The 20692-nt window shown below is 47.9% G+C and overlaps 2 protein-coding genes across 5 annotated transcripts in view; one reads left to right on the top strand and one right to left on the bottom strand.

Annotated features, from left to right (window-relative positions):
• Positions 1-20692, top strand: part of Rab37 (RAB37, member RAS oncogene family) — a 67421-nt gene that overhangs the window by 23967 nt on the left and 22762 nt on the right. The gene's annotated exons all lie outside the window — the stretch shown is intronic.
• On the bottom strand, positions 1540-19402 carry Cd300lf (CD300 molecule like family member f). Of its 3 annotated transcripts, none has more exons than XM_076935489.1 (8): positions 19127-19401; positions 18379-18546; positions 10938-11276; positions 8960-9023; positions 5217-5359; positions 3348-3370; positions 2852-2977; positions 1540-2483 (listed from the first exon to the last, which is right to left on the bottom strand). In XM_076935489.1, exons 2-8 carry the CDS (start codon positions 18419-18421, stop codon positions 2217-2219), a joined length of 1005 nt encoding a protein of 334 aa, XP_076791604.1. In that variant the 5' UTR covers positions 18422-18546; positions 19127-19401; the 3' UTR covers positions 1540-2216. The 3 variants fall into 3 exon arrangements, with proteins under 3 accessions (XP_076791604.1, XP_076791603.1, XP_076791605.1); XM_076935488.1 differs by having other exon boundaries at positions 8960-9089; positions 19127-19398; XM_076935490.1 differs by lacking the exon at positions 8960-9023 and having other exon boundaries at positions 19127-19402.

Here is a 20692-nt window from a genome sequence, read left to right as displayed (position 1 = left end):
CAAAGACACATACATAAATAAAAATAAAATCTCAAGAAGCAGAATAACCGGGCAGTGGTGGCGCATGACTTTAATCCCAGCACGTGGGAGGCAGAGGCAGGCAGATTTCTGAGTTCGAGGCCAGCCTGGTCTACAGAGTGAGTTCCAGGACATCCAGGGCTACACAGAGAAACCCTGTCTCGAAAAACCAAAAAAGAAGAAAAGAAGAAGAAAAGAAGAAGAAAAGAAGGAGGAGAGAGGAGAGAGGAGAGAGGAGAGAGGAGAGAGGAGAGAGGAGAGAGGAGAGAGGAGAGAGGAGAGAGGAGAGAGGAGAGAGGAGAGAGGAGAGGAGAGGAGAGAGGAGAGAGGAGAGAGGAGAGAGGAGAGAGGAGAGAGGAGAGAGGAGAGAGGAGAGAGGAGAGAGGAGAGAGGAGAGAGGAGAGAGGAGAGAGGAGAGAGGAGAGAGGAGAGAGGAGAGAGGAGAGAGGAGAGAGGAGGAGTCACACTTGGGGTCAGCAAGATCGTTTAGCTGGTGAAGTGTTTCTTATGCAAGCCTGAAGGTCTGAGTTCAGTGTCCAAACCCCACAAGGTGGAAAGAAAAACTGATTCCTGCATGTTGTTCTCTGACCTCCATAACTCATGTACCCATCCATGCAAATAAAGGGATAGCAAGTGCCACGCCCTGAGAAGGGCACAGTTTTACTTTGTTTGTCAGCTGTCCACTTCACTGACAAAATATTGGGATGATAATTTATAAGCTCGTGGTTTTAATCCACGGCTTCCTGACTCCGTTGCCTTGAGCCTGTGGCCAGCATGAACATCATGGTGAGTTGCTGTGGCAGAGAAAAGCCACTCACTTACCTGTAGCCAGGAAACATTAAAAGAGGAGGCCAGGGTTCCCATATCCCCTTCAAAGGTATACTCCCCTTGGCGTCACTTCCTACCCCTAAGCCCCGCCCTCTAAAAGTTCCGCTGACTCCCGATAGCACCACAGACTGGGGATCAAACCTTTAATACCTGGACCCTGGGAGACGTTTCAGACCCAAGTAAGGAAAGAGAAGAGGGGTGGATAGAGCGAAATGGGGGGCAGATAGAGTTAGGGTTCACAAGGCAAACAGGGGCCATGGGCTCCCTGGGGCCTCAAGAGCAGAGGAAGAAGCCATGGAGATTATAACGCGGGAGCCATCAGCTCTGGGCTTTGACCGGACTACACTGGTTGCTGGGAGGAGCACTGACTCGGGCAGAGGAAGGAAAGAAACCAGGTAGAGAAGAAATAGCTGCTCCGACTAGGCCACAGCACCATGAAACCAAAGATGTCTTCTGAGTCGAAAATCGTTAGGACCCCAGAATAGAGGCACTAAGCCCAATGGCTAAAAATACTCTATTCTAAAACAGGAGGTGGTGCACACCTTTAATCCCAGCACTTGTGGGGCAGAAGCAGGCAGATCTCTGTGAGTCGGAGGCCAGCCTGGTCTACAGAGTGACTAGAACAGTCTACATAGTTCTAGAACAGCCAGGGCTATGTAGGGGCCCTAACTCAAAAAACCAAAGATAAGGAAATAAGTAAAAACAATACAACTTTATTCTTCGACATTTCTGAAAGTACACAGTCAATTCAAGCCTTGACGCTGGCAGGCCTAGTTGCTCTCGGATGCTCCACCCAGGGGTCAGTCTGATGCTTGGCTTTGTTGGCTGCTGGACGTGCAGCATCCTGGATCCTGCTGCATCCCTCCACTTTCTTCTGCTTCTGTTGCCCCCCCCCCCCACTTGCTCTATTCCTTCTTAAAAGAGACCCTTGTGGTGGTTTTATTTGGGCCTGCTTGGATAATAACAGACTCATCTCAAAACCCTAACTTAAACACATATGTACCTGTCTTTCTTCGTATAAAATAATTCACAGATTATGAATATGAGGATGAAAAATGTCCTGGGGGGATCCATATGAAAAACAATAAATAAAGGTTGGTTGATATTATCATTATCGTTGTTACGAATTACACAGCCTCCCTGAAGCAGCCTGCCTGGTGCCTTCCAAAGTACATTGGCTATAAGTGGGGGTGTGGAAGGAACCTTAATTCACTGGAGTGCCCTGAGGCTGAACTCCAAGCTCAAGGTAGAGATGACGGCCATGAGAGATGGATGGACAGAGTTCCAGTCACCCACCAGGCCTGGTAAGGAAGCAGGTACAGAGGCAGATGTGCAGAAACACACAGCCAGGCTGCCTTCAGGGATCAAGATCAAGGCATGGCTGCAGGCAGGGGCCTCTTGATGCTGCTGTACTCCACGGTCTCCTCTTTAAGGCCTGGCCTCTTGATGCTGCTGTACTCCACGGTCTCTTCTTCAAGGCCTGGCCTCTTGATGCTGCTGTACTCTGTGATTTCCTCTTCAAGGCCTGGCCTGGGAACGTGAGCAACGAGGCAGCCCGTGTTGCTGTAAGTAGGCTCCTGACCCAGGCTGGCCAAAGACAGAGCAGCATATGAAATCTCCTCCCTGGGAAAGGGAGCCTGGGAAACAGAAGGAGACAAAGTCAGAGAGGCTGAAGGGAAACAGTGACCACCTGATAAGACAAGAAGATTCTCAGAAGAGGCAGGTCAGGTCTCCCATTCTGGAAGGAAGACCTTCATCCACAATGCAAGAACAGCAACAGAGCCCCACCTCTGCCCCAGGAGATACACTTGGACAGTCTGGCTCTTCCCAGCCCAGTGTTAGGACCAAGTCCTGGGGTTGAGATATGGTGTGGAGACACTACTGAAGCCACTCGCCCTGCTCAGACCCCACCCTCATCAGCTGTGTCCACATGGCCGTGGAGTTCACTTTCCAGGGGGTGAGGCAGCGCCAGGTTCCCATCTCCACAGCCCCGTGGAAGACGTACCATGGTGACGTATTCCACTTCCTCTTGGTGGTCCTTGCCAGAGGAAGACATGGAGGAGCCAGGGGAGATTCTGGGCTGCTGCAGGGACAGGTTTGCATAACAGAGATCACCCTCCAGAGACTGTACCTGGGGTTTGGGGGACACAAGATGTGAGTCATGGCATCAGCCTATGGAAACAGATTCCACTTTCTCTGCTTTCCTGTGAGCCCTGCCCCCTCCCCAGCTCCTTGTGCTCCCCATCCCAAAACCCATTATATACCCAGGCCTCCCCCAATCTGACTGTTTCTAGACCCCTCATCCTCCTTCCTTCTGACTGTTTCTAGGCTCCTCACCCCCCCACACACCACCACCCCTGTAGGACCAGGAATCCGTGTATACTTTGGTTACATGTCTTATCTGGTATGTTTGGACACAGAGGCTCCCAGGAGGTTAAACAATGAGGAAAAGGGGAGAGACGCCTGCTGGTCTCTTTGTCTGGTCTCTGGGACATTTTTACCTGCTTTGAGGGTGGCCCAGCAGCTAAAAGACAAAAAAGAAAGAAATCTGAAATTAGAAAGCCCATTCTTGAGATTTGTGAGATTCCTACATGCAAGGGAGGGAAGGAGTGGGACACAAATGAGGCCCCAGGTCAGACAAGAGCTATGGCTTCAATTCTGACCCTTTGGGAGGCACACTCTGTGACACTGGGGAGAAAGCGACCATAACCTGCTTATTCCTGACTTTATAGAATTGTACAAATGATCGGCTCTCCTGGAGACGAGACCCTCCCTGCAGACCCTCCCTGGAGACGAGACCCTCCCTGCAGGATCCTGGGTTTCATTTGTAACTTTGAATGTAGTCTGATTATCCCTCCACCTGACACATCCTTCAGTGCCACCTCAAGGTCATGCCTGTTTTTACCAGCAATTGGACAACCTGGTCCTTCCTATCGTGGCCCAGGTCTCACCTCCTTCATTTAAATTCTACTTTTTCTTCAGCCAGGCTCTGAACCACAGGGTGGCTGGGCCTGTCCCCTCCAGACGTGTGGGAGTGTTCTGATCCTAGCTAAGATGTCTGAGCTGGGTCAGCATGGTGTGGCAAAATTTTCAGAGGGGAGTGGGGAAAAGAGGGATTGCTGGAATTTGTAAGGTTTTTTTCCCTACCCTTGACCCTCCTCCCTGCCCACATCCCATGCCCTGCTCTGGAGACAAAAGAAGAAAGAAAGGATCAACCTCTGTTTTTAGTATCAAATGACCTCACACCTAGGACTAGAGAGAATACTTGAACATGCCAGCAGAATGGCTAAGTGGGTAAGGTGCTTGCCATGGAGCCTGACAGCCTGAGTTTAATTCTCAGAACCCACATGGTGGAAGGAAAAACCAATTCCCACAAGTTGTCTTCCAATCTTTATGCATGTGCTATGGTATGCACACACACACACACACAAAAAAAATTTAACTTTTTTTTCTTAAAAAAAAAAAAGTCTAGTCTATCCAGGCATAGTGGTACATGCCTTTAATCCCAGCAATTGTGAGGCTGAAACTGGTGGATCTCTGTGAGTTTAAGGCCAGCCTGGTCTACCTACGTATTGAGTTCTAGGACAGCCTGTGCTACATAGTGAGATCCTGTCTTGCAACAAATAAACAAAAAGTCCTAGTTTGTCCTCTGAGACTGTACGCCTTCTGGGCTGGGGCTGGGGATGGAGTCTGGGTAGGGGCAGGGAAGTGGGAACACTTCAGGTCGAGAACTTTCTGAGAAACATTCTACAATTACTTGAAAATGTGGAAGTGATGCCAGACAGGAAAGGGCTTGGTCAATCTTGTGATCTCTGAGAAATCTTGTAATTCTGCGATACGGGGCTCTTCCCTGTAAAGCAGGGGCACCCAGAACAAGTAGGCCGGGCTGGGATGGGTAATGGGCAGAGAGGAGCAAAAGCTAGGGTCACGTCGATGCTCCCGATGCCTGGAGACGACACTCACATAGGTACCTGCACCAAACACATGCACCTATACTGTGTGTCTGCATGTTCATGTGCCTGTGTCTGTTACGTGCGTGTCTTCCTTCTCCCATGTGAGCTCAGCACCTCCACCACAACCGCATTTCCCTAGAGTGGTCTGTCCTCCTAAAGCCATTGTTACCTTGGTCACCAAGACCAAAACTAGGAGACACGACAAGAGGCAGGTCAGAGAGGATTCTGTACATGGGGCTCAAGCTCCAGCTCTCTGCCAGCTTCTTGGACTGCCAGCTATTGCTGGCCTTTCCTGCACAGCCTCTCCCAGACTACATGGATGGATGGTCCCTCAGAACCCCCTCTCAGAAGGCAGTGCTAGCCGTCAGCCCACACCACCATCCAACCAGCCCCAGCCTCAGGGTCAGACATGCTCACCTTTCTTCTGTTTCTTCGCCATCCTCCAAGCGAAGAGTGAAGCCACCAGCAGGAGAAGCAACAGGGCTGCAGAGATGACTGGGAGGAGCACACTGAGATCCAGAAACCCATCTCTGTCACCACCGCTGCCACCACTGTCCTGCCTGGAAAGGCAGGAGACATGTGTACCCAACCCTCCTCTGAGTCCACCCTAGCAACCTGATAGCAGGGGGCGGCCAAAGAACTTATGAGCTACAGAACTCTGGTTTCCAGCAAGGGGACCCTCGCTCTGAACACCTCCAAAGATAGTGTGTAGAAGCTCAACAAAAACTGTAGAGCGAGAGCTGGAGACATGGCTCAGCGGTTAAGAGCACTGACTGCTCTTTCAGAGGTCTTGAGTTCAATTCCCAGCAATCTTATGGTAGCTCACAACCATCTGTAATATGTTTCAGTGTCCTTTTCTGGTGTGTCTGAAGAGAGCTACAGTGTACTCATATAAGAGGAAGAAAGAAAGGAAGAAAGAAAGAAGAAAAGAACAGTAGAGCAAGAGACTTAAATCAGGTCTCCTGGAGTCTGTGCATGCCCTCTCTACAGACTGAAGAGTGTCTGTCAAAGTTGTGCTTACCAAGAGACTATAAATGTGACCTGTGTGCATGGAGGGTCTTTGCAGACGTGACTGAGTTAGGGTAAAACCATCTGGACTAGGGCGGGTCCAACCTAACGTCCATAATCCTTGTTTGAAATTTAGTTTGGATGTTTGTTTTTGTTTGAGTTCTTGTTTTTGTTGTGTGGTTGTTGGTTTGTTGGTTTTGGTTTCTTGAGACAGAATCTCAGATGGCCCAGACTAACTTCAAAGTCAATATGTAGATGATAACCGGCCTCTGCTTCCCAAGTGCTGGGATCACAGGGTGCACTGCCCACTCCTTACCAAGAGAGAAACTTGGACTGGACACACATGGGGAGAAGTTACATGACAGGGACAGGATTCCAATGACACAGCTAAAAACATCAACATTGCTGCCAACAGGGCTGGGAGGTGCTGGTGGTTTAAAGCACTTGCTGTTCTTGCAGAGACCCCAGGTTCCATCCCCAATACCTGCAGATGGTAGCTCACAACTGTCCAGTTCCAGGGGATCGGAATCCCTCTTATGGGCTCCATGGGCACCGGATACCCGTGTGGTTCACAGACACACATGCAAACAAGCACTCATATACATAAAACAAAAATAAATAAGACTTTTAAATATCTAAATTTTAAAATATCACTGCCAAAGCTAGAAGCTAGAAGAAAGGCTTGGAACAAGTTATCCCTTTGGAGCCGATAGAGGTGGCTGTATTTGAGGATAGATAGAGTCTCTGAGTGAGGTCATTGGGATGGGCTTTAATCTAATGCAAACAGGGTCCTCATAAGAAGAAACTGGGGGCTGAGAATGGCCAAGTAAATGAACTGTTTGATTTACAAGTATGAAGACCTGAGTTTAACTCATAGGACCCACACTAAAAGGCCAGACAGTGGCATGCTCCTGCAATCTTGGCGCTGAGGAGGTGGAGACAGGGGAGTCTCAAGGGTTCCTGGCTAGCCAGTCTAGACTACTTGGTGAGTTCCAGCCAATGAGAGGCTCTGAAAAAAGAAAGATGCACAGTGCCTGAGGAACAACATTAGAGGTTGTCTAGGGCGCGCGCGCGCGCTCGTGCGCGCACATACACACACACACACAAGGGGGGAGAAGAGGAAAGTGAGAGCTATTACATATTAAAAACCACTTGGAAGGCCACGCGTGTGGTTGTGGTCGAGCCCTTGCCCAGAGTGTGCGAGGCTCCGAGTTTAGTCCTCAGAACTGCAAAACCCAAACAAACAAATGCCTCAAGACAGAGGGCAAAACAGGGAGTAGGGTGACGGGGTTCCTGGTGGTAGAAAGACTGGGCATCTTCTACGAGGGTTTGTGGAAAGGACCCCTCAGAAGGGGCCCTTGGGAGGAGCTGCAAACAAAGTCAAGAGACTGGACAGATTGCTCAGTGGCTAAGAGCACTTCCTGCTCTGGTTGAGGACCTGGGTTTGGTTCCCAGCACCCGCATGGTGGTCACAAGCATCTGTCACTCCGGTTCCAGAGGATATAACTCCCTCTTCTGACACCCATGCACATCAGGAACACATAGTGGTACACAGACAAACATACAGGCAAGATACTCCTACACAGAAAATAGATTAATTGCTGGGCAGTGGTGGCGCACACCTTTAATCCCAGAATTTGGGAGGCAGAGGCAGGCGGATTTCTGAGTCAAGGCCAGCCTGGTCTACAGAGTGAGTTCCAGGACAGCCAAGGCTACACAGAGAAACCCTGTCTCTAAAAACAAAAAAGAAAGAAAGAAAGAAAGAAACAAAGAAAGAAAGAAAGAAACAAAGAAAGAAACAAAGAAAGAAACAAAGAAAGAAACAAAGAAAGAAACAAAGAAAGAAAAGAAAAGAAAAGAAAAGAAAAGAGATTAATTGATTAACTCAAAGCAAATAGGTGAACGCAGTTATGGGAGCAAAGGGACCAAAAGCTAGAAAGGAGTCGAGAAAGTTCTTTGATTGCAGGTGTCTGGGCAGGTTACTAAACAATAAACCAAGTTCTGGCCTTGTGGTCAAAAAAACTTCTATCCAAGATCTAGGGTCAAGATTCTCTGGGAAGCCACTTAGGCTTTGTTTCCATTTCTGTAAAATGGGTACATTTGTATCTGTCCATTCCTCCTCATGGGGTGATCCTAGGCAGGATCAAAGATAACATCGGATGAGGGCTGAAGTGCAGTTCAGCTGGCAGAGTGCTTGCCTAGCATGCATGAGTTCCATCCCTGGCAGGCACAAACTGGGTGTGAGGGCAAGCACCTGCCATCCTAGCAAGCAGGAGACAGAGGCAGAAAGACCAGAAGTCCAAGGTCATCCTCAGCTACATAGTGAGTTCAAGGTCAGCCTGAGCTGCAGGAAACTCTGTTAGGAGGCAGGGATGAGGAAGAAAAAAAATGAGAGGAAGGGAGAGGTAAGGAGAGGATGTCACTCTGGCTAGTGACATCATCAAGGAGCTACCAATATCACCAATATCACGTTCTCACTTTAACAGTAATTTGATTATTTATTTGTGCGTGTGTGTGTGTTTGTGTGTGTGTGTCTGTGTGTGTCTGTGCACATGTGTACAGTGTCCTCAGAGACAATAGAAAGTGGATCCCCTGAGACTGGAGTTACAGATGTTGTGACTGCTGTGTAGATGCTGGGAATCCACTGTAAAAGCAGCTGGTGCTCCAAACCACTGAGCCTTCTCTCCAGCCCCCTTATCAGTCACTTGAAGAGTTCTAGGGGATCAAGTCCTCCACAGTTCTCCATGGCCTCCTAGAAGTTGGACCAAGAGCCTCAAGAGCCTTCCCTGTGGTCCTACAGCCCCATGTCACACACACACACACACACACACCCCTAACCTTGCTGACTTCCCATAACTCTCTCTCTCTCTCTCCCCCCCCCCCACAGAGCACTAAACTCATGTCTCTAGAACTCGACACGCGCCTACCAGAAAGGAACTAGTCCCAGTTAAAGTAGGATGAATGAATGAACAAATGAACCAGCAAACCTACAAGCCACCCTCCGTTCCAGGATTAGGGATCCCTAGGAATTGAAGGCAAGTTGGAAGGGTCAGCATTTTAGACTATGAAAATAGAGCCTGGGACTTCAGAGACTATTGGAAGAGCTTGGCCTAACTGGGCTACAGAGGACAGCAGCATCCAAAACGACTTACCTGTTATCAGAGTAGTAGCTGGTCGGCGTTGGAAATGTGCTGGTCTCTTTTATCGTGGTTGTCACTGTGGAGATGGTGGTGGTGGAGGTGATGGGGGGCGTGGTTGGCACTGTAGTGGGTGCTTGGGTTGCTTGGCATAAGACAGATTAGAACACTATTCCAGCCACCCACTCACGCTGTGCACTTGCTCTGAGCCCATGAGGGAGTGTGAGCCATCCCAGCCAGAGGACCCTGGAGCAAGGCTGTGGCAAGCAGTTATAGCTGGCCTATAGCATCCTCTTGGTCTCTAAGAGAAGTCAGAGCTTATGGGGCAGGTAGGGCTGGAACCAAGTCCAAGGAGGATGGTGAGCAAGGGCAGCTGTGTACCCCACCTGCTAGGACAGTGACTCAGCCAATGCCCCCCTCCAAGAGACAGGGAACTTAAAGAGTTGCTACCATAACCTATATTGAAAATTTCTCAGGTCAACAGCTAATATTGGCGCTAGAGAGATTCCTCAGTCATTAAAAGCACACAATGTTCTTACAGAGGACACAGGTTCAGTTCCCAGCACCCACCTGGTGGCTCACAACCATTTGTGACTCCAGTTTTAGGGTATCTGATCCCCTTTTCTGACTTTATAGGCGCATGACACATACAGTACACATACATGTGTGCTGGCAAAACACCCATGTATATAAACTAAACAAACATCCTTTAGTAGCAGAAAGAAAACACTGATAGTCAGGAGGACACGTTGCTTGGGACAAATTAAGAAGTTTCAATAATAAGAAAAACCCTCTTCCAAAGGTGTTGTCAGGGTTCAGCAAGTTAACGCAAGGTTTGCACCATACTGAACTTCAGGGAGTCCTGGCAATGGCGGACAGACTGCTCATCTGCTGCCTCGGTCCTCCAAGTGTCCTATGACCTGGTGCTGCCTGAGGCTGGCCAAGCAGAATCTAAGAGAGAAACTACTCCAAGCCAATACACCAAGACCTCTGAGCTGGCACCACCACCACCACCACCACCATCACCACCACCACCACCGCCACCATCACCGCCAACACCACCGCCACCACCACCACCACCACCATCACCACCACCACCGCTGCCACCGCCACCGCCGCCACCACCACCACCGCCACCACCACCACTGCCGCCATGAACTCTGCATTCTAGAAGGACTCTCAAAGAGAACAGCATTAAGCCAATGGGCACAAATGTGCTCCTTAGGACATTCCAGACATCAGAAATGCAACTGTGTGTGAAGGCTTTTCTAGACCTTGAAAGTTAGACCACAGCATCAGAACTATGCTGGTACCATTTCCCTTGGGATGAATATAGAGGCACAGAGAACAGCATCAGGTGAAGGCAACACCCGGAGCTCCTCAGAGAGCAAGGCGAACTTTCCATGAAACTCAAGGAAAGCATTGGCAGGAATTGGAGACTGTGAACCACTGGAAGTGGTCTCTTTGATCTATGAGCTGGAGGTGGGATTGACTACCCTGACCTCTCCTGGGAATAGAATCAAGATGGAGCTGTGCGGTGAAGAGAAGGGGAAAATGCATGGAATCTCCGGGAGTCAGAAGACATTTAAAAGAAGAGAAGGGGGGATGGCTTGGCAGTTAAGAGCCCTGGCTGCTTCTCCAGAGGTCCAGGGTTTGATTACCAGCACCCACATTGAGGTCCACAGCTGTCTATAAATCCAGTTTCAAAGGGTTTGGCACTCTCACACAGACATATATGCAAACAAAAAACATCAGTGCACATAAAAGAAATAAATTAATATTTGGAGAGGAAGATGGGGAGGAGAGAGAGAGAGAGAGAGAGAGAGAGAGAGAGAGACACAGAGAGAGAGAGCCTGTCTCTTCTAATCCCAAGCAGTCAATCAAGGGTATATGGACTTCCCCACTGTGCAACAACTCTATTGAGTGACAGCTTAATTCCTGAGACCTGAGAGACCAGAAAGGGCACTTAAAGAGATGTTCACACACCTCTTACCTGGGCCAATGTTCACACTAACTTCAAACATGGGATCATAACCAGTTTTTGTAATTCCACACCAGTAAATGCCAGCATCACTCATCCTCAGATCCTCCATGGTCACGGTGAAGATGAAGGCTGTCTGGTCATCCCTGATGGACACACGGTTCTTGTTCGCCAACCGCTCTGATCCATTGGTTTCAACGAGAACTTTACATTGCCTATCAGGTCCTTGGCACCAGTACTTGTTGTAATTCTTCCAGCCTGAGGCATATCGGCACTGCACTGTCAAGGAGCCCTGCTCCTGACCGCTCACCTTCTTTGGACCTGTGACTGAATGCTGAGCACTGCAGCAGCCTGGAAAACACAAACGCAGGGACCCCTGATCTCCTACTCCAAAGGCAGGACATAGTGCCAATTCCAAAACCATCTTTATTTGAATGGTGGTCAAAAGATAGACACCTCTTCTCTAAGACAGGCTGCCTGCCATCCCTCAACATCCTGCTGAGTCAGAGGAGCCAGGAAAATTCTGGAGAAAACAATTACAGCCAAGTATGGTGGCACAGGCTTTAATTCCAGTACTTAGTAGACAAAAACGAGCAAATGTCTCTAAGTTCAAGGCCAGCCTGGCCTACATAGCAAGTTCCAAGATAGCCAGGACTACATAGAGACCCCAGAGTGGGCAAGACCATAATTCCTATCTCTAACACCTACCCTTCCCCACCACATAATCAACATCCAGGTGTGATATTGCACACACCTAAACCTATCTATCAGTCAAGAGGCTGTGTGTGTGTGTGTGTGTGTGTGTGTGTGTGTGTGTGTGTGTGTGTGTGTGATATGGGTGGGAGCACACGCATATTTCATGCATGAGGCTGAGTGAATATCTGAACAGCAGAGGCAGGCTCAGGCACCCTGTTCTATTATTCTGCCTTATACTTGTTTTTAAGATTTACTTATTTATTTTTAAAACAACTATTTGATTTACTTATTTTATGTGTATGAGTCCACCGTAGCTGTCTTCAGCCAGTGCTCTTAACCGCTGAGCCATCTCTCCAGGCCCTTTAAGATTTATGTTTATTTTATGTGTCTGGGTGTTGTGCCTGCTTATATATCTGTGCACAACATGAAGGCCTGGTGCCTTCAGAGCCAGAAGAGGGTATCAGGTCCCCTGGACTTGGAGTTACAGATGATTGTGACCCACTGTGTGGCTTCTGACAAATGAACCAGAATCCTCTGTAAGAACAGGTGCTCTTCAATGGCTGAGCCATCTCTCTAAATGCCCTCTGCTTTCTTCTTTTGAAACAGTCTCTCACCTGCATCTAGAGCTATGCTATAGCCAGCAAGCCCCAGCAACCCATCCCTGTCTCTACCCCTCACAGCACCGGGTGATCGGCACACAAGCAGCCACAGCCTGGCTTTTTAGGCGGGGACTGAGATTCGAACTCAAGTCCTCTAGCTCACACAGTGACTGCTCTTACCAACTGAGCCATCTCTCCAGTACAAAATCCACAGATCTGTGAAGGTCCTCTTACAATGATCTTCATGCTGTGCTGGTGTGGAGAAGTGAGATTAGAAGATCCATGTCCACAGGACATGGACTCTTAGACACAGACACCCTGAGGAAGTCCAGCGAAGCCACATCTAATGGCCCTGAGAGGCTGTTGCTGGAGGTTCCAGTGGGCCCCTATAAGTCGCCCACCTTGGATGAATGGCTCTGGTTTCTATATTCCACAGCCCCTCACACACAGGTCCCATTGTCCACATGAACTGCGTGGGTGCATTTGCCGAAAAGGCAAACTTGTGATTTCCAGATGGATTTTTCCATTCTGTTCCCTTGACCTTTGTGTCCATCCCATTCTGGTCCCACGCTGTCCTGCCCCGGAGCGCTCCTGAGGGTGAGAGGGGTTTCTTCTGCTTTCTCACCTTTGAAAGGCTCGGAGCACAGTGAAATGTTTCTTTTGGAGAATAATGTTTGGGAGCTAGCGAGATGGCTCAGTGGGTAAGGGCACTTGCCACCAAGCCTGATGACCCGAGTGTAATCGCTAGGATCTACATGGTCTGAAGTCCACATGCGCAGCCACTGGCAGGAATGCACACGGCACACACATACACAAGAACGAGAAAGGAGGAGGAAGGTAGCTTAGCACTAATGAAATATCCTCCAATTAATCTATGCTGACCACATGCTTTCGAGGCACACTTTTCTACTTAATTATTGCTTCCCTTCCTTTTGTCCTTATCGAAGAAGTTCTGAGGTTGAGTTGGGACACACGTTAGCCTTTTGTTGTTGTTGTTGTCTCTGTGATAAAATATCTGACAGAATCAACCTGAGCAGTGAAGAGTTCTGACTCATCACGGCAGGGAGGAGGTGATGGAGCACGTAGCTCACATCCTGACAATCAGGAAGAAGGATGGTGAGGGCCGAGAGGGATAGCATAGAGAGAAGAGGGAGAGGAGAAGGAGGAGGAAGGAGACAGACAGACAGACAGACAGACAGACAGACAGGCCGTACCAACTGTCATTTCCCCTTTACCTCATCTAGCTCCCCAGCCTGTTAGATGATTCTACCCACATCAGCGTGGGTCCCCCCAGTAGTTGATGCCTGGAAAATGCCCCCACAGACACACTTCAGAGGTACGCTTTCCCACTCTCTTGGGCACTTATCAATCCACTTGACACTAACTGTTACCATGGGTATATGTTACGGCCTCACTTACTAAGTTATTTTCCCATCCATTTAATTTTCTTCCTATTTTCTTGAGATTACTACATGTTATCATTTTCTGGGTTGCCTTGTTAACAAATCTTATTCCAAAACAAGCAAGATGGCTCATTGGGTAAAGGTACCTGCCACCAAGACTGACCACCTGAGTTCAATCCCCAGAACCACATGGGAGGAAAGAGAATTGACTCTCACAGTTGTCCTCTGACCTCTCTCTCTCTCTCTCTCTCTCTCTCTCTCTCTCTCTCTCTCTCTCTCTCTGTCCACACACACACACACACACACACACACACACACTAAACAAAGATAAGACAACAACAAAAACCTGTATTCCGGGCATGGTTGGTAACACATGTCTACAATCTTAGCACTGCTAGAACCCAGTGTGAACTATGAAACTAGTTCAAGGACAGCCTGGGCTACATAGGGAAACCTTGTCTCAAAAAAGCAGAAACATGGGGACTGAGTCTACAACTCAATCGGCAGAGTGCCCCCCTTGGCAAACATGAGGTCCAGGGTTCAAACCTCCCAGTCTGGAGGAAGAGGTTTGAGTGCTAATTGAAGCACATTTAAAGCTAAGGATTTATCTTGTCCTGCCTTTAAAGCTGATACGTAATTCACATACAGTACACTTAACTCTTTGAATGCACCCAGCTCAGTGGGCGTTAAAACAGTCACGGCTTTATGACTATCTCTGCTGTCTAGTTCCAGAACTTTTTCTTTTCTTTTATCAGCATAAAGAGCTATCTCACGTGGGTAACAGCTGCTTCCCTTGTTGCCTGTCTCCATCCTTGGTGCCTGTCTCCATCCTTGGTGCCTGTCTCCATGCCTTCTCTCCACTAACACTAATCTACTTCCTGGCCCCCAGGACTCACCTACTCTGGACATTTCATAAGACTGGCGTTATATAGTATACAATAGTATCTGGCTCCTTCCTCCTGGCATCTGCTTTCGAAGTCCATCCGTATTGTAGCCTGTGTTCCTAGGTACCTCAGTATGGCATTCCACTGTACGACTATGCTGTGCTTTACTCAACCGTGGACCCAAAGGGGTCAGACATTTAGATTGTTCCCACCTGTCAATACCCTCGAACTCAGAGATCTGCCTGCCTCTGCCTTTCTAGTGGTGGGATTAAAGGTGTGCACCACCACCTGGTGTATTCTTAGCTTGGATGTGTGCTTGTAGTTCATTTTGGTCATGTGGTGATGCCGTATCTATCATTCTGAAGAGCCACCAAATTGTGTTCCAGAGTGGCTTAGCCACTGTACACGTATCAACAATGTACAACCTCTACAGTTAATTGTAAGAATCTTGGGAGCTGGATAAATGCCTCGGAGATTAAGAGTACAAGTTACTCTGGCAAAGGACCTGAGTTCAGTTCCCAGCACCCATCAGGCAGCTCACAGCAGCAGGGGATCTGACACCCTCTTCCTTCCTCCTCTGGAAACTGCACACATGTGAGCTCTCTCTCTCTCTCTCTCTCTCTCTCTCTCTCTCTCTCTCTCTCTCACACACACACACATGCATACCTCACACTAAATAATTTTTTTATTTTATTTTTTTTAAATATTATTTATTTATTTATTTATTTATTTATTTATTTATGTGAGTACGCTGTAGCTGTCTTCAAACATATCAGAAGAGGACATTGGATCCCATTACAGATGGTTATGAGCCACCATGTGGTTGCTGGGAATTGAACTCAGGACCTCTGGAAGAGCAGTCAGTGCTCTTAACCTCTGAGCCATCTCTCCAGCCCTAAATAATTTTTTTTAATTTGCTAAGTGCTTATCTTTATTTTTATTGTCATTGTTGAAGGCTGTATGATACACTACACTGAACACAAGCAAAGCCATATATAACATTCCATCAGTGCTTCATTGTTAGACACACTAAATAAAATATTTAAATAAAAAATAATCCTGATGGTTCAGTTCTAGAAAGCCGGAAGATGGAAAGAGTAATGTTAAGAACAACCACATTCTCTCTAATGGATAAGTTCATTCAAGCAACTGCTGTTTGATGTTTGTCTAATTAGTACCCACTGGAGTTTTAGGGACAAAACTCTGCCTTCTGGAAACTTCCATTCTACTAAGGTGAGGGAATGAAGCACAGGCAATGGGAGACAGAGAACAAGGAACTCTTTGTTTTGTTTTTCTGTTTGTTTTCTTTTTGAGGCAGGGTCTCACATAACTCATGCCTTGGACTCTGTAGGTGAGAATGATCTAGAGAAACCACTCCTTTTGTCTCTGCCTCCTGAGTGGAGTTGGCCAGACCCTGGCAGGAACAGCAGTTTGAATTAAGGTCATCAACAAAATGAAGACCTGGGGAGGGGGGCAATGCGAGGAGCCTGGGACCACAGAAACAAAGAGCACTCAGAACAAAGGAGGCACAAAGCTCAGAGGCCAAGTAAACTCAGTATGTTCAAAGCCATATGGGGGAGGGAGCTGAACCAGTTGGGGGAGCAAGAGGAGAGAGGACCAGGGATGAGATGCAGACAGGAATCGGATGTGCATACAGCACCTGGTACTCCCTCTCTGAGGACTTAAGTAAGATTTTAATTCAAAGTTGGGGGGTGCAGGTCATTGGAAATGGCTGTCCCCAGGTTTGGCTGAGCAGTAAGAAAATATGGAGTTGCCAAGCACTAAGATGAAGAGGATTGGGGAAGATTTGATAAGGCTATATGTGAAGTCTCTCTCTTTTCTTCCTCTCTCTCTCTCTCTCTCTCTCTCTCTCTCTCTCTCTCTCTTTAAGTCAGGGTCTTACTATTCCTAAATTTCTTTTCTTTTTTATGTGTATATGTGTATGAGAGTGTGCTTACGTGCACATGACTACAGGTTCCCATGAAGGCCAAAAAGGACATCAGAGCTGGAGTGACAGGTTGTGAGAAACCCAGCACTAGGTGCTGGGAATTGAACTTGGATCCTCTGGGGGAAGAGAAAAGCAAGCCTTCTTAATTGTGGAGCCATCTCTTCAGCCCCCACGTTTGAAAAGTCAATGTCTAAATACGAAAGCTGGATACACACTTGGCTGTGAGATTCTAGAGCCCTGAGAAACGTCTGTTCTAGGGGTATGAAATTGAAAGCCATTTGCTAAAAATATTTCAAGCTAAGAAGAGAAGCCCATGGGCACAGTAGAAACTACCAGAATACTAAGCAAGAAAACCCTCTGCAGCGGTTCTCAACCTTCCTAGCACCACGATCCTTTAAAACAGTTCCTCGGGTTGTGGGGACCCTCATTCCTCGGGTTGTGGGGACCCTCACACACACAATAAAATTATTTTCATTACTACCTCGTAATTTTGCTACCGTTATGAATCACTACTTACATGTTCTTGGAGACAGAGGTTTGTTGCAGCATCGTGGCCCACAGATTGAGAGCCACGGCACTAGAGTCTCTGCGTACCCATTCATACTGCAGCACTGGCCGCAGTAACCAAGCCATGGATCAAAGCCCATTGACAGATGAATGGATAAAGGCAATGACGTATAAATACACAATGATGCCTGCAGGAAAATACATTGAACTGGAGAGAGAACGCCATCTTGTTAAAGAGAGAACGCCAGATTCAGAAAGACAAATATCACATGTTTTATCTCCTACACAAACTCCAGATTTTAAAAACAAACCAACAAACAAACATGGGAGTACGAGAGGGTATAAAGGGAGAAGAAGGCAACCAGCAGAAATGGAGGAGAAGATGAGAGAAGACAATTATCTAAGTACATGATATGCACACAGGAAAAAAATGACACAAAGAATTGCATACATTGTGTGCAATTTCTTTTGAGACACAGTCTGACTAGCCTGGAACTTGCTATGTAGACTAGGCTGTCCCTTAAACTCACAGAGATTCGCCAATCTCTGTCTTTCAGAAGAAGAGAGATTAAAGGTGTGCATCATTGTGTTCAAGAGGAAATTCTCTTTCTTTGAAATCAAAACTGTATCCACTTACAGCTACATCGATTCAAGCATCATGGCACAGCCTATAATCCCAGCACCAGAAAACCCCCTCTGTGGTCTAACTCAGCATGCACTAACTAGAGCAGTGATTCTCAACCTTCCTAATGCTGTGACCCTTTAACACACTTCCTCACGTTGTGGTGATTCCCTAGCCATAAAATTATTTTCATTGCTACTTCATAATTGTAATTTTGCTAGTTATGAACCGTATTGTGAATATTTTTGGAGATAGTTGCGGGGGGGTGGGAGAATCACTGGTTAGAGGGCCAGCCTTAGCTACGTAGGGAGTCCCCCACATCTTCTCAAAACACAAGAAAGCGCTGTCAGCCCTCTATCTGTGGCCTTGTCTCCTGCTCCCTCTTCGCCTTTCATTCCTCAGCCACTTCTGATAGCACCTTCTCTCCCAGCTGCCACGAATCACTCCTCCATCAGTTCTGAATAGCAGAACTCTTTTTCCCTTCGGCGACCTGTTCCCACATCGTTTCTTCCCCCAAAGCCTTCCCTCCCTTGCTGGAACACAATCACAAGATGACAATCCAGCCTCGTCAGACATTCTCCTAAACAACCAGGACTCTCCTGTCTTTCAAAGACCAATGAGGCCCATCAGTGTGTCTGTCTCAAATACGACCAGTCTGAAGTAGTCTAGAATTGTCCCTAGAAGGGAGCTTAAGAGCTCAATATTTCTGCCACAAAGGCACCACAACCATTAGGTAGTGGATGGATGACCCCTTGCTGGGCAATCACTTCTTCTGGTTGCCTGAGCGTGCTCACCTGAGATCCAGAAGAGAAAGGAGACCAGCAATAACAAATGCATCTTCTCACACCGGGTCACTTTGGTGGAGTCTGGGAGCAAGAACAGGCTACATGCTCGGCTCCTGCGTCTCCTGGGCCTCTGATTTCCCTCACTCTCCGGCACTTCCTCCTTTTAGCTACTTCCCGCTGGCAAATAAAACCAAAAGAGGAAGGAGGTAGGGTGAGAAAAGTGTAGCGCAAGAAGTCAGACTTGTGAAAAGGGCTTTGAGAAACATCGCCCTCCTTGGCACCAGGGTGACTTCTCTGGAAAGAGAACCGGAGCCTCCTACTCTGTCTGTGCTGGTCCTGTGATTCTGGAGAGCATCAGCTAGAGAGCTAGAGTCACTGGAGCCCAGAAGCTTCAATAGGTTGAAGGGTACCAGAAGGGAACTTCTAGAACAGAGACTGGAACGGGGAGAGCAAAGGGGGCTGAGGAGGTGTTAAAAGCCAGCCAGCCTCATCTCAGGTGGCAGGCACAGCTGTAATCCAAGAAGTTACGAGGCAGAAACAGAGTATTCAAAGTTTGACTTGAAGCTGAGCTAAGCGGTAAGTTCAAGGCTAGCCTGGGCTACATAGTGACACCTGTCTAAGAGGAGGAGAGGAAGTATTGCTCAGTGGCAGAGCTCTTGCCTCACATATGCAAGGCCTTGAGTCTGAGTCTCAGCACCCCTACCAGTTAGAAAATTACAAAGCGAGAATCAGGATATACGAACAGAGATCTACTTACCCAGAAGGCTCTGCTTTGAGAGAACTCTTGTTGATCTGCCCCAGACTACTGGGCAATAGATATGGGCTTAACCTGTACTCCCCTGAAATTCAATGAATATTCCATGGCTACCCCCTACCATTCCTCCGCACAGAAAACCAGCTTGCTATTCATAACTTCTGCCCTCTCTCGCTCGCATGCCCTCCCTGCAGTAACCACTCATTCAAATAAGAAAAGAAGGAAGGCCAGCCTTGGTGGTCACTCCTCACTCTGACACCGTGGCTTCCGTCTCATGCACACTCCTTTTTAGGAAGCCTTTAGGGTAGGGTCACTTTGGGTAGGTGCCACAGACATCCTGTGACAACTTGCTTCATGGTGCCCTCAAGCCCTGGCCAGGCTAACCAGAAGTGAGGAGAAACGTTGGAGGGTTGTTTACACTGAAAACGCCAGCTGCTGATAAGCACCAGCTTTTCCAGGATGTGGCCAGAGATGGCCACTTACTTTACATATTTCTAGGCCATAAAGGAGGGCCAGCAAGGGTGCAGGAGCCTTTCAATCACCACTGTAAATCAAGCAGGTTTCTTCCCAGGATGCACTAAGCTAGGCGTCCTCCTCCTCCAAAACGTAGAATACCTTTCAGGGGAGTGGTCAACAGGCTGGGGGAACCCTGAAAACCAAGGGGACATGTTCATGGAGGGTCTAGGACTGACTTTTCCTTTCTTGGGAAGAGGTAGCAAAAACTGCAGAGCTATCTGACAGGAGCCTATGGCCAGATTCTCTGATCCTGGTCCCCGTAAACTGGCCCATCCAAGATAGAGGGCCACCCTATAAATCAGGAACACTGACTTATCCAAGCCACTGTGAGTTGTAGCGAGACTGTCCCTTAAACAGGGGCCCTCTGTGGATTCTGAGAGTGTCAGGATATTCAGAAGCCCTGTGTCCTCAAAAACACAATAGAGACCCCCACATCTGGCTGGGTCATTGATTCTGCATAACTCAGTTACCCCCACCCCCAGGCTGCCATGTGCCCATTGGTGAAGCAAGTCATAAAAGCCATTTGTAGTGATGCATAACCCTGATCCTCAGGGCCAGTCTCAACTACACAGTAAGTTCCAGGCTAGGCACGAATTCCTATAGAAAAGAACATTGAAGATTCTCCCTTCCCCAAAGCACTGTTTTCAAAATGTGTGTGCAAATGTGTAGACATACATTGTGTGCAATATTATTTGAGGGGAGAGCTGTGTATACACATATATTGCCTGTATGTGATAGGTAATGAATGCTATGTGTACATGTGTCCATCCGTGTGTATGTATATGTGCACATGTGTCTGTGTGTATCTGTGTGCTGTCCATAGGCGTCTCCTGGTAAATAAATAAATAAACAAATATAACATTAAAAGGAAAAAAAGTGGACTGTGGAGATCAATAACCAAAGGCTGGGGCCGGAGAGATAACTTAGCAGTTAAAATCACATGCTGCTCTTGTATAGGACCCAGGTTCAGTTCCCAGCACTTACATTGGCTCGCCTGTAACTACAACTGGAGGGAACCCAAGGCCCTCTACTGGCCTTCATGGGCACCTGCAC

This window comes from Arvicanthis niloticus, chromosome 6, assembly GCF_011762505.2.
Source record: "Arvicanthis niloticus isolate mArvNil1 chromosome 6, mArvNil1.pat.X, whole genome shotgun sequence".
NCBI lineage: Eukaryota > Metazoa > Chordata > Mammalia > Rodentia > Muridae > Arvicanthis > Arvicanthis niloticus.
Note: the sequence above shows the minus strand (reverse complement) of the source record. Positions and strands in the feature narration are given on the sequence as shown.